Source organism: Lampris incognitus, chromosome 7 (assembly GCF_029633865.1).
Source record: "Lampris incognitus isolate fLamInc1 chromosome 7, fLamInc1.hap2, whole genome shotgun sequence".
Classification (NCBI taxonomy): domain Eukaryota; kingdom Metazoa; phylum Chordata; class Actinopteri; order Lampriformes; family Lampridae; genus Lampris; species Lampris incognitus.
The window spans coordinates 60218388-60231186 of NC_079217.1; the positions used below are offsets into that span (position 1 = coordinate 60218388).

Here is a 12799-nt window from a genome sequence, read left to right on the forward strand (position 1 = left end):
CCAACGTTGCGTGGCCATTCTGAAGTCTTTCTTCTTCAGTTGTCTCTTCTCTCTTTTCTGTCTTGCTTGTACCCCTCCTCTCCTCCTTCTTTTCCTACATTCCCCAATAGGCGCATAGTTTCAATTAGCACCCTGTGAGGGCACAGCACCAATGGCGGTCGTTGTTAACCCGGGCCTCGATCGATCCAGTATGTCATTCCTGGTCTTGTCAATCTGCATAATTATTTGGCAGAACTTCACATCGCGTGCACTTCCTGACACAACCACTAACCCTGTGGACCCTCTGGATGCCATCCCAGTATTCATGGACTCAGGCCCATGCCTGTCGCCATAATTCTGTATTAAAATTTAATAATTCACATTATTAAATTTGATTACATCTCACCTGCAGAGGAGATACGACAACCAAACAGGAAGAACAACCATGTTTTATGTACCAGAGGCAAATCAATATCCAGAACATTTTTCACTAAATTATTTTAATCTTACTTGACATAATAGTTTAGCTTTTCAGCAGCATCGTGTCTTGTAACTATATAATGCAAATACATGACAGAAATAAACTGTTAAAAATGACCCCGGGAGTGCTCTTGTATTTACACACCGGCCAGAGCTACAACACAGTGATCCCGCCCCCCAAAGTTGCAACTGGTGATGTCAGTCTAAGTCACGGTCCTAAGGTCAGTCAGTCAGTAAAAGGTCCTCTACCCAGTCCGAGTTAAACGCCCAAACAACAACACATCCGAACATGAACCAAACATTTGAACACATAAATTATAACAATTTCAACCCAACATTAAGAGTCCCATGAGCCCCTGCACTCCCCCAGGGCAGAGCTGTTGACAGTCAGAGCGACTGCCTCCTCCGGTCATTACATAGCCCCCACCAGAGGGATCAATCATCCTTGACGATCCCATCACCCAATACATAGTACCTCAAATGTCCAAGGTGTCGTCGCTGGTGAACAGGCTGCCTGCGACTCACAGGAAGCGCAACTGGGGGAGAGGCACACTGATCGGCGCACGGGGTGCAACTGTCATCCCCGGTCCCAATAACAGGAGAAGCAAGAGGGCGGTATGGGGAGAGTCTGTCCTGGTGCAGCATGCCCCTGGCTGGGCATGCACACCCGGTACACCACCTCAGACAGCTGTCCCAGACCTTGCCGGGCCCCTGCCAGTGGTTGCGAAGCTTGGGGAAACCCCCTTCTTGCGAACAGAACAAGACATCCATACCTTGTCCCCTTGCACAAAGGCCTGCCCAAGGTACTGTGTGTTATAGTCCCTCTTCTGCTGCACTCCAGAGCTGGCCCAGGCCCAGCGGGTGCAGGAGTCGCAGCAGTGCACATCAAGCTCCACGTCTAGTCAAAAGCCAGGCCAGTAGAACTGCCCCCTGATTCGGTGAAGGGTCTTGGCATTCCCATGGTGCCCCGTCCCCCCTGAGCCATGGACCACCTGGAGAACCTGGGGACAGAGCACATGGGGTACCAATAGCTGCAGTAGGTAGCGCTCTCATCTGGGAACTTGACACCTCTGGTATGCCAACCTGTCGTGGAGCTCGGAAGTTGCCCCATTGAGAGTGGTAGGCCTTTACCTTGGGCCCCAGCGTGGACACCTCTGTCCTCTCGGGGTGCCGCCGGCCCATCTCCAGCCAGCCCCTTGTTGTGTCCAGCAAAACTCGGACCACGACTTTGAATCAATCTGTGTTTATTGCTGACACAGTAAACGTCACATACACGTACAGCATAGCATCAACCACGTCCCGTGTTACTGCCGTAAACCGACTGCCGTAAACCGGCTGTAGTAAAACTTAAAGCTGCAGTGTCCTAGACTACAGTCACACTGTTGTGACTTATACACAACATTTTCTCCCCCCCTCTACAGAAATCACCAGAACAGTGAACATGAATAAACTGTATCACAACTAGGTAAACTGGGTGGACTACCAGTTACCAGCGTAGCCATGTGGATTATTCCGCCATGGAACCCCAGTTCTCTGAGGCATTGGGGTGTTAGGTGGAGTTACCTTGTGAAGTCGGCTGGCATGCCACCGTGACCCATCAGAGAGGCGGAATGTCGCTGCATCTATCTGACTGGTGACCTGCAGTGGTGCCGACCAGAAGGAGAGCAATTTGTGACCCCGGTGCGGCCGACGGACCCGGACCCAGTCCAGAACTGTGAACTGTGGCGCACGCACTTTACGCCTCCAGTCAAACCGCCGTTTCATCTGACGTTGACAGCCAGCGACCCTGCTGCTGTGCTGGACTGGCGTTACCCATGCAGGTGCGGTAGCCAACTGTGCTCGCAGGCGATCCAGAGGAAGTTGGAGCTCCAAGCCTATCATGAGGTGGGCTGGTGAGCTGCCTGTGGTTGAGTGTGGTGTCGCCCGGTAGTGCAGCATGGTGTGAAGTAAAGCAGCTGAGAAAGGTAGACCGTCAGCCAGATGTGCCCTGATGCCGTTTGTTAGTGTTTGGTTGAACCTTTCCACACCCTCATTGGCTTCTGGGTCGTAAAAGGCAGTGCGAATGTGGTTGATCCCTTTGTCTGCCAGGAAAGCTGCAAACTCAGCTGAGATAAACTGCAGGCCGTTATCCGTAGTGATTCTGTTAGGGATCCTCCATCTGGCGAACAGAGAGGCGAGGAAGGCAGTGACCACCTGGGTCGTGACCGAACCTGCAGCGATCACTTCCGGCCACTTAGAGTGGAGGTCGTATGCCACCACAAGGAAGCGCTGACTATGTGGGACACCGTGGAGCTCCCCACAGATATCCACCTGGATGTGCTCCCAGGCAGTGGCAGGCCAGTGTACTGGTTGTAATGGGGGTGGGGCCGGCGGGCTGGTCTTCCCACTGACGAGGCAGGCTGTGCAGTCTTTTACCATGGCCTCGATGTCCCTGTCAATGCCTGGCCACCACACAAGGCTCCTGCAATGCTGCTTCACCTTCACAATGCCCAAATGACCTTCGTGGGCCATGGCCAGGATACATGCCCGCAGGCCGACAGGGACCACTGTGCAGAGCCCCTGAGCCACACAGACATCATGCCAACAGGACAGCTCCTCTCTGACCCTCCTGTATGGTACCAGCTCCTCAGGCCCCGTCAGGGGCCAGCCCTCCCGGATGAAGGTACGCAGTTGGGAGAGGAGGGGGTCCGCCTCTGAGGCAAGCTGGAGGTCCTGGAGAGAAACTGCAGCTTGGAGTGGGGCGTGCAACATCTGAATGAGGTGTGGCTCCGTTAGGTCTGGGCCTGAGTCTGGTGCGGGGCCAGGGCTAGCTCTGGAAAGAAGGTCCACCACTACGTTATCCCGACCTGGAGTGAACTGAGGGGAGAAGTCGTACTGCTGGAGCCTCTCGGACCAGCGGTGGACCAGCAGCAGTTTGTGCCCTGACCCCGACGAAGCGAGTAGGGACGTAAGGGCCTGGTGGTCAGTCCGCAGCGTGAAGTGCCTCCCATGTGCCAATGCTCACACGCCCACACACATGCCAATGCCTCCCGCTCCCCCACGGAGTATTTCTGTTCAGCTGCAGTGAGTGAGCGAGAGGCGAATGCTGGAGCTGAGACAGCACAGCGCCCACTGCTGTGTTGGAGGCGTCACAGGTCACTATAGTGGGGCTGTTAATGTCAAAATGTGCCAGCACCAGGGGGGATGTAAGCTGTTCCTTAAGCTGGCCGCATCCTTTTTTAGGAGTTCCTGTAGTGGGGTTGTGGTTGAAGAATACTGAGGCAGGAAGCGCAAGTAATAGGCCATCATACCTAGGAAGGAAGCGAGCTGGGTCGAGCATGTGGGTTCAGGGAGGCGTTGTATTGCCTCTACATTAGAAAGGAGCGGGCTGACGCCATCAGCAGTCAGGCGGAAACCCACAAACTCGATGGCGGGTACTGAGAAGGTGCACTTCTCGCCATTCAGCGTGAGATTGTGGCTGGCGAGGACATTGAGCATCCTAGTGAGGTGCTTCTCATGGACGGCTGCAGTCGGGCCGTGCACCACAATGTCATCCAGGTAGATGAACACCCCAGGAATGCCGGCAAATATGGTGGACATAATTTTCTGAAAGCAACTGGGGGCAGAGCTGAGGCCGAATGGCATACGTGTGTAGCGGTAAACCCCAGTGTGTGTCACAAAGGCAGTGAGGTCACGGCTATCTGGGTGTAGTGGGACCTGCAGGTAGCCCTGGCGGTGGTCGAGTTTTGAGAACACGGAGGAGCCGTGAAATTTGGCCGTCAACTCCTCTACTGTCGGTAGTGGGTACTTATCCGGAATCACCGCACTGACCTGAGATCGATGCATGGACGCAGCCCTCCTGATTTTTTCTTTGCCACCACCAGGTTGGAGATCCAGGGCGATGCGTCCACGCGCTCGATTATGCCTGCGTCTAGCAGCTTCCCCAGTTCAGCAGTTACATCGTCATGCAGGGCAAGAGGTAGGCGGCGCAGAGGCTGGATGACTGCGCGCACCTCAGGATTCAGGAGGGGCTGGTGGTTAAAAGCAGTTAGGCAGCCCAGGCCACTGAACAGAGAAGGCCAGCGCTGCTGCCATGACAGGCCCACAGCCAGGATGGTACAGCCAGCATTGTCCATGAGAGAGAATCCTAAGTCACAGAACAAATCCAGACCCATAAGGTTAGCTCCATGATGGGACACCTGGAAAGTGAATGAGGTGAGGGCTTTGGTCCCATACCGAATTGAAAAGTCCATGGTACCCACCATACCAATCTTGGAATTGGCATAGCCGTACAGGTCCTCCGCATCAGTCCTGATGTGCCGCAGGGGAAAAAACCGTCGGACTGTGGACACGTTCAGTAACGACTTTGAAGCCCCTGTGTCTAGCAGGAGCGGCAAACACACCCCGTCCAATTCCACAGTGCACCACTTGAAGGGCCGGGCCTGGGAGCTTACTGAATGGATCGTCGTTGGCGCCGGTGGGCGGGAAACACTTTGCGTTTGAGGGTAAGCAGCAGGGTTGGAACGACAAACCCTCGCAAAGTGGTTTAACTTGCCGCAACGTGAACATGTCTGTCCTTTGGCCGGGCAGGTAGGGCTACGGGTGGGGTGATTTGAAGAGCCGCAATTACTACATGCCGTGCGTGTTGGCGCTCTCTGGCGCCCAGCAAAATTCACCTCTGCGTTGCTCACCTCAGGTTCGGGTGGAGTCGAGGCGGGCTGTACAGTCTGTGTTGCCAGCATGGATAGTGGGGAACATGCTAATTGAGATGCTAATCCAGCTGCAGACTCCACCTGGAATGCTATTTCCACTGCCTTCGACAGAGTCAAATCATCAGGGGACATGAGCAGTTTCTCTCTGACTTTATGGTTATTGGTGTGTTCTGCCAGCTGGTCCCTTATTAGTTCATCTTCCAGAGCCCCGAATTTACAGCGGCTAGCCAGACCCCTCAAGTCAGCTATGTAGTGATGTACTGACTCACCCGCGCACTGCTGGCGCTGACAGAAAACAATCCGCCGGAGTATGACGCTCTGTGGAGCGGCAAAATGTCCAGCGAGCTTGGCAACACAAGCCGCGTATGTAGGAGTGGATCCGAGCTTCCTAAAGATCCGCTGACCCTCGCTGCCCAAGCTGTGTATCAGCAGGGCTCTCTGCCGTGAGTCTTCCGCGTCCACCAAACCCGCAGCCGCGATGAATATCTTGAACGATTCATGCCAGCGAGTCCAAGGAACCGGTGGTTCGCCGGGTAGAGCCAGGAAGGGAGAGAGAGGCGTGAGTGAAAATCCCATCCTCGTCGCCAATGTTGTGTCCAGCAAAACTCGGACCACGACTTTGAATCAAACTGTGTTTATTGCTGCCACAGTAAACGTCACATACACGTACAGCATAGCATCAACCACGTCCCGTGTTACTGCCGTAAACCGACTGCCGTAAACCGGCTGTAGTAAAACTTAAAGCTGCAGTGTCCTAGACTACAGTCACACTGTTGTGACTTATACACAACACCCCTTACCAGTGCCAGGGCCACGTCTGCCTCCTGCTGCTGCCTTAGTTACTGCGCGGTCAACAGGAATCACCTCTCCTTGTTGCTGGCGGTCTGGACAGCTGCCACCGTCGGCATCATCTGGCCCCATTCCTCCCACCGTTGGCAGCAGTGGCACTCCAATGCCGCACCGGAGCTCTGTGCCTGCTGAGTGGAGGCTGCTCGGTGACTGGCTCGCCTATCCCCGAGCCTGCTCCTCCTCCAGCCGGACTGGAGCGCCACGATTTTTGTGCCAAGGGTAATGGTTGCCTCCGACATGGTAACACGGGCTCCCCAGTGGGTCAGCAGGTCGAGGCTGATGATGCACGGGTGTTGAATGTTGGGGAGCCAGAACTCGTGTGCCAGCTCCTGGTCTCCAGCCTTGACTTGTAGTGACTTCTTACCTCTCATGCCAGCCTTTTTTCCTGTCACCGTCATCAGCTGGGTGTTGGTTGGTGACCATGCCACTGAGAGTGGGCCGGTGGCCAGTGGTGCCCACGAGGATCCCAGGTCGCACCAAGAAAATGGTAGACCCCATGTCTTCCAGTGCGTGGCAGGATCGATTGTCGAGTTTGCAGTCCAGATACAGTCCTTTGGTGTGACCTATAGGTGACCAACCAGCATGCATTGGCCTTGAAGGGGGACTGGAGACTGGCATGGCGGTCCCCTCACTAAGCCACTCCGCTGTCATTTCCCTGCCCGCCAAGTGACCCTGGCTTTTGGCACCAATGCTAGGCAGTCATGGGCTACGTGCCCAGGCTCGTAACACCGGCAACAGCGGTCAGTTGAGTGGGATGGATGTCGCCTGGGAGTTGGAGGCCATTGCCAAGTATGCTGTGGTGGAAGCCGAACTCGGTAGAACTTTTCCTCTTCATCATTGTCGGCCAACCGGACATGCGGTTGGAGAGCGGGGGCCTTCAGCTGGGTAAGCTGTGTCGAAAGTACCACCTCGACCCGTTCAGCTTCGCAGAGAGCCTCACGAAGGGACTGGGGCAATCGCTCTGGTGTGAGTTCCTGAAGGAAAGCATGGAGGGGCAGCTCCTCTTGGGTGGCTGCGTTGAACTGTGGGTAACCGTGTTAGGCATATAGCTGCACATCTGCGGTGAAGGTACCCAGGGTCTCTTCCTTTGCGGCGGGGGCTGGCTAGCTGTTCCCTTCTCTGGTCAGTGAAGGGTCGTTGCCCGAATCTTCTCTCCAGCGCCATCGTCAGGGCTTGGAGGTCCCACTGCTCTGCTGGGCCTAGGTCAAGGAGCACCTGAACCTGTAAAGCCTTTCCCTCCAACGCCAGAGACAGGTGGATGGCAGCTTCCTCATTGCTCCATCCGCTGTGCCATGCTGCTAATTGGATTTGCATGAGGTACGGCTCTAGCTGTGTCATCCCGTTGTACCTGGGCAGCTTGGCCAGTGTTCTATGTGCAGCATCCCTTCCGCTCGCTAGGGTGCAATCGGTGGTGGCGGGTAGCAGGCGTTCCCCGATGCTGGTCCTCTTGGCCTCTAAGGGATGGTCAGCTGTGGCGGGCAGCCAGCATTCCCCGGGGCTGGTCCTCCTGGCCTCTAGAGGGCGATCAGTGGCGGCGGGCAGCAGGCGTTCCCAGGTGCGGGTGGGCTGGAAAACTTCCATCTCTTTCAGGCTCTGTCTTTTGCAACGCCAGGTTTTCCAAGCGCCAACGGGTCTGCTTATCGTTCCGCTTCAGTCTTTGGATCTCCATTTCCATTCTTCAGCAATATCCCACTTCTGACACCAATGTTGCAAGCCGGTGCTGAAGAAAGAGTCAAGAGGCAGAGATCTCTTTTTAATGGCAGCTCCCGTGTGCCGTGTCCCGTGTCTTTTATTTAAACACCGGCCAGAACTACAACACAATGACTTCCCTCCCGAGGTCGACGTCAGTCTAAGTCACGGTCCTAAGGTCAGCCAAGTCATGTCAGTTTTATTTGTATAGCACAATATCACAAATTACAAAGTTGCCTCAAGGGGCTTTACAGCAACACAACATCTTGCTCTTAGACCCTCGCATTGGATAAGGGACATCTCCCTAAAAACCCTTTAACAGGGAGAATAAATAGGAAGAAACCTCAGGGAGAGCAACAGAGGAGGGATCTCTCTCCCAAGACGGACAACGTGCAATGGATGTTGTGTTTACACAATTTACACAAGACAACATTGAAAGAGGATAACACAATTATAATGGAATTATAAAATCAGTCAGTCAGTAAAAAGGCCTCTATCCAGTCCGAGTCAACCCCCAAACAACAACACATCCGAATATGAACCAAACGTTTGAACAGATAAATTACAACAATTTCAACCCAGACATTAAAAGTCCTGTGAGCCCCTGCACCCCCCCCCCCCAGCGCAGAGCCGCCGACACTCAGAGTGACCGCCTCCTCCCGGAGAGCCTGGAGAGCATCCAAAGAGTGCCGGTTCTGGGTCAGGAGGAATGCCTTTCATAGACTCTGGAGAACCACTGGAATATTTCACACCAAAATTTGTGTAAGGGAGGACAGAGCCAGAAAAGATGTGCGAGAGAACCTTCTTCAACTTTGCATCTATCACACAATAGAGAAACGGATGGGTAAATTTTTGTAGTTTGGTCTTTGAATAGTGGAGTCTATGGATGACTTTGAATTGGATCAGTTTATATCTGACATTGATCGAGCAAGTTTGAATTCTAGTCAAACCTTCATTCCAAATGTCGTCAGACACTTCAAGATTCAGCTCAGCGGACCAGGCTTCCTTCAGATGGTTAGTAGATACAGAGGTGGTAAACAGACACACAAAGCGAGATATCAGATGTTTGGAGTCTGCAGGAAGTTGCAGGAGGTCATAGAATGAATGGGCAACTCTGTGGCCTGTTTTCAAACATTGGAATTTTGTCTTTGACATAATGCCTAATTTGGAGATAACAAAAGAAGTGGGAGTTAGGGATGTTAAATTTGTTTTCAAGTGATTAAATGATGCAAACTCTATCTATATATAAATCTCCAAGGGTTGCAATGCTCCTGTCCCTCCAGACAGCAAACGCCCCATCCGTCTGAGATGGCAAAAAGGAATGGTTATTACATATAGGAGTGTATATTGAGACATTAGGCAGTTTGTTAACACTTCTGATCTGATTCAGAATCCTAAGAGAGTTCCTTAGAATAAAATGATTACCAATCAATTTATCAGGGGATTCTGTCTTGGAAAAAAAGTAGAGTACAAAGGAAAGTTTTTTTACTGCTGTAGTTCCAATGCTTAGCCACAAGGGGGAGGTGTCTCCATTCTGAGATGTCATATGTATGAGAATTCCCATTGCCAGTAAATCAATGCCCTTGCATTGGCTGCCCAATAATAGTTCCTAAATACAGGAAGGCCCAAGCCTCCCCCATTTATTGGCTTTTACAGATGTGCTTTAGCTATGTGATGAGCTTTATATCCCCAAACAAATGGAAAGATAATGGAGTCCCGTTTCTTAAAAAATGAGACGTCAGAAAGATTGGCAGATTCTGAAAGAAGTACAAAAATCTGGGGAGAGAAACCATCTTAATATCGTTGATACGCCCCGCCATAGACAATGGCAGAATCCTCCACTTCTCTATGTACAGTTTAAGCTTTGTGAGCATATCGGCATAATTGAATTTAAATAACAGTTGGGATTTCCTGGTATTATGAGCTGTAGATATGTCACATGATCATACTTTAAATGGTAGAGCATTAAGGAAATCTCTGATTCTATACTGTCCGATAGTGGCACTCTTACCCCCAATTAATTGTGTAACCAGAGAGTTTGCCAAATGATTTAACAAAATCTAACAAGGGAGGAACAGAGGCTTCTGGGTCAGTGAGCTACATATATCAATGTGTCGTCAGCATAGAGGCTCACACGGCTTTCCAGGTTTCCTATCCTATCTTTCACATCAGATTTAAAGTGCAAACTTTAGAGGCCGTTTTAACCAGAAATGACAAGACCTCCCAAAATGTGTTCACATGTTCAGATGTGTACTTGCTGTCATATTTCTTGCTTTATTTCTCAAATGAGGAAATAAAAGATTTGATTTGGCTTCAGACAAATGTAAAGTAGCTTTACTGCCCAAATGTGCAAAGCCAGTATAAATGTTTGACTTGAAACTCTGCACTTGTTAATTTCCTTTATTCTTACATTGACTTTGTTAACTTCAACAAACATTTTCAAAAGCCTTAAAATGTGAAAGTCACAAAATGCTTCTGGAATCTAGAATTTGAATTTCTGTGACAAAAAAAAAAATTTGGCCATGCAACACATCACAACAACAACAGATCAATTTATTAAGACATTTACCAGATAAAAGAACTACAAAAAAAGCCCCACAATGACAAGTACAGTATGTTTCTCAGCATTGGCACCTTGTGGAATGCTGGGAAATGAAGTTTTAAAAGAGAAAAAAAAATTAAGGCATTACATGTAACACTTAAAACATGATTAATAATATAATGTTTAACAAAAGGGAGTGGTGTAAACAAATATAAATCACAAATGATAGAAAAGTCAAATCAAAAGCAATACAATTATAGCTTTTTACAACAGTTGCGCACAAATATTTACTATTCCTCTGTGTCAGCTAGTGTAATAAGGTCTGGTTTTAGTGGGTTCATACAACTGAAGCTGTAACATGTTCTAATGAGCCTCGGTCAGGGAGCGGGGCCAAATATATTGGAAACCCAGGCCAAGACGGTCTTAAGAAACTATCTATGAACTCGTTCAGCCAAAACAACCAAGGACAAATAAGAGAAGGTGTGCTTAATGACAACCTAACATTAAGAATTATCTTAGAGATTCTGTCCAATGATTTTAATTTGGTCAGACAAGTTTTATTGTGTAATATCAATGGTAGGAGTCATCTGTCCCACTTCAGAAATATCATTTGATTTGTTATAACTGTTTTGGCGCCCCCTCTCTGAACACAAGACAATTCTCAGCAGGTTGAGTTCACAAGACCCTATTGATAGCTAGCTAGCTCGCTAACTAGCATGATGTTTTATTGTGTAATATTAATATTAGGAGTAATCTCACCCTCTTCAGAAATATCATTTAATTTGTTATAACTGTTTTGGCGCCCCCTCTCTGAACAGACAGTTCTCAGCAGCTTGCGTTCACAAGACCCTATTTATAGCTAGCTAGCTCGCTCACTAGCATGCTGTTGCTGAGCAACTATTCAAAAACAGACCAGCTGACAGACTGTTGATGACAAAACAGTTGACCGTCCAATCAAATCAGAGTATTAGACACCGTCATTTATTACCAGAAGCTGACTGGTTTTCTGAGATGGTTTAATTATGTTGACAACCAGCAGGAGAGTTTTTCAAGGGTTCTTCAATCACATTTTCACAACAACTGCAGTTCTGATAAATTGGAAACTTTACATTAACAAACCTTTTAAAAAAACACAATGTACTACTACTATTAAAAAATACAATGAGATTGGAAAACGTGATTTTCACTGGACCGGATCTTTAAACTTTCAGAATCTATTATAATATCAGAGTTGGTTCTCTGCAAATGTAAATGAAAGTAGGACTAAAAGGAAGAGCAAAAAGGTAGTAGTTGTAAAGTTGGGCTTGTTACATCGCACATTAAACTGACCAGTGTGGCTGAGATGGCAGACTTAATGCTAGCTAGCTGCACTGGTGGCCTCCTCTGAACCCCCCTCGACTTTCCTCGCCATCCCTTAATCTTGAAGGAGTCTTTAAGTCACCTGTTGGCTGTGTAAACAGTAGGACTGACACTGTTACTGGGACTACCAGGTCTGGTCCAGCACATGTGTGAGCGCACATTTGTCCACATGAGTTTAGCCAACGCGACACCATAGCCTTCAAATGTTCAATAGATTTAGTCAGTTCTGTTCCAAACCAGGAAATAGGCTGTGTCTCAGTCCTGCTGGGCAGATATTTTAGAGGTAGTCGTCCTCACTGGATGGCTCATCATCATGGTTGTCATAGTGATAGTTGCTGGGGCCTTCACCAGGGTCATTGCTACCAGCGTCTGAACTCTCCTCGGTCACCTTTGACACCCCTGAGAAAGCGGAGGGACTGCGGCTCATCCTCCACAGCTGGAATGCGAAACTCCGCCCCCAGCTGCAGGGTTGGCCAATAGGGCGCAGGAGCCGGATGAGCTCGACGGCCTCCTGCCAATAAGAAGTTCACTTGCTGTGGCCCCGCCCAGAGCGCTGCTTGCCCATGGTGGTCAGCATCTGGCTGATGTAAGACGTCAGCAGGTCGTCCATCTTGTAGCCCTGTGGTGGACACACACACACACACTGCAGTTATTTATATGTATGTTATTTAGTGAGGGTGATTGTGGGGGCCATGTGCGTTAAGTGTATATGTGTACATGTTATGCATGCTAAGTTACGCGCTTGTGTGTGTGTGTTCCTGCTCCTCACCAGTGAGGTCTCACAGAGCAGTTTGCTCCCTCTGACCAGATTGCCGATGGTGATGTGGAAGTAGGTGTTCCCGCTGCTCCAGTTAGAGATCTTGGTGAAGGGGTGGGTGGTCAGGATGTCCTACACAACAAACACGCGCACACATAATGACAAAACGCAGAAAGGACGCCACCTACAGGTGACAGGGCCTCTGCCCATGAGAATCAGTTGCAGCCGATGAAGCAAATATATTAACCTTTACATGTTTATATGCAAGTTAAACGTTTATTTTAATCAGATTACGGCATCTGCCATGTAAACACCTTCACCAAACTATTTTAATCAAATTAAATTGACCCAAAGGAGTTGAATCAAGTGCAACTGGACTTGGTATATATCCGTGAAGACGTTTCGCCTCTCATCCAAGAGGCTTCCTCAGTTCGTGCCTTTCTGACTAGACCA

General features: G+C 49.9%; 1 protein-coding gene across 1 annotated transcript in view; it reads right to left on the reverse strand.

Annotated features, from left to right (window-relative positions):
- Positions 1-10083: 10083 nt before the first annotated feature.
- The window catches only part of LOC130115299 (unconventional myosin-VIIa-like), a 92830-nt gene continuing 90114 nt past the window's right edge, over positions 10084-12799 (reverse strand). Inside the window, exons 47-48 of the mRNA XM_056282906.1 lie at positions 12359-12478; positions 10084-12208 (exon numbers count right to left, since the gene is read on the reverse strand). Of these exons, the coding sequence (XP_056138881.1) occupies positions 12116-12208; positions 12359-12478 (213 nt within the window). The 3' untranslated portion in view covers positions 10084-12115. The remainder of the gene's footprint in view (positions 12209-12358; positions 12479-12799) is intronic.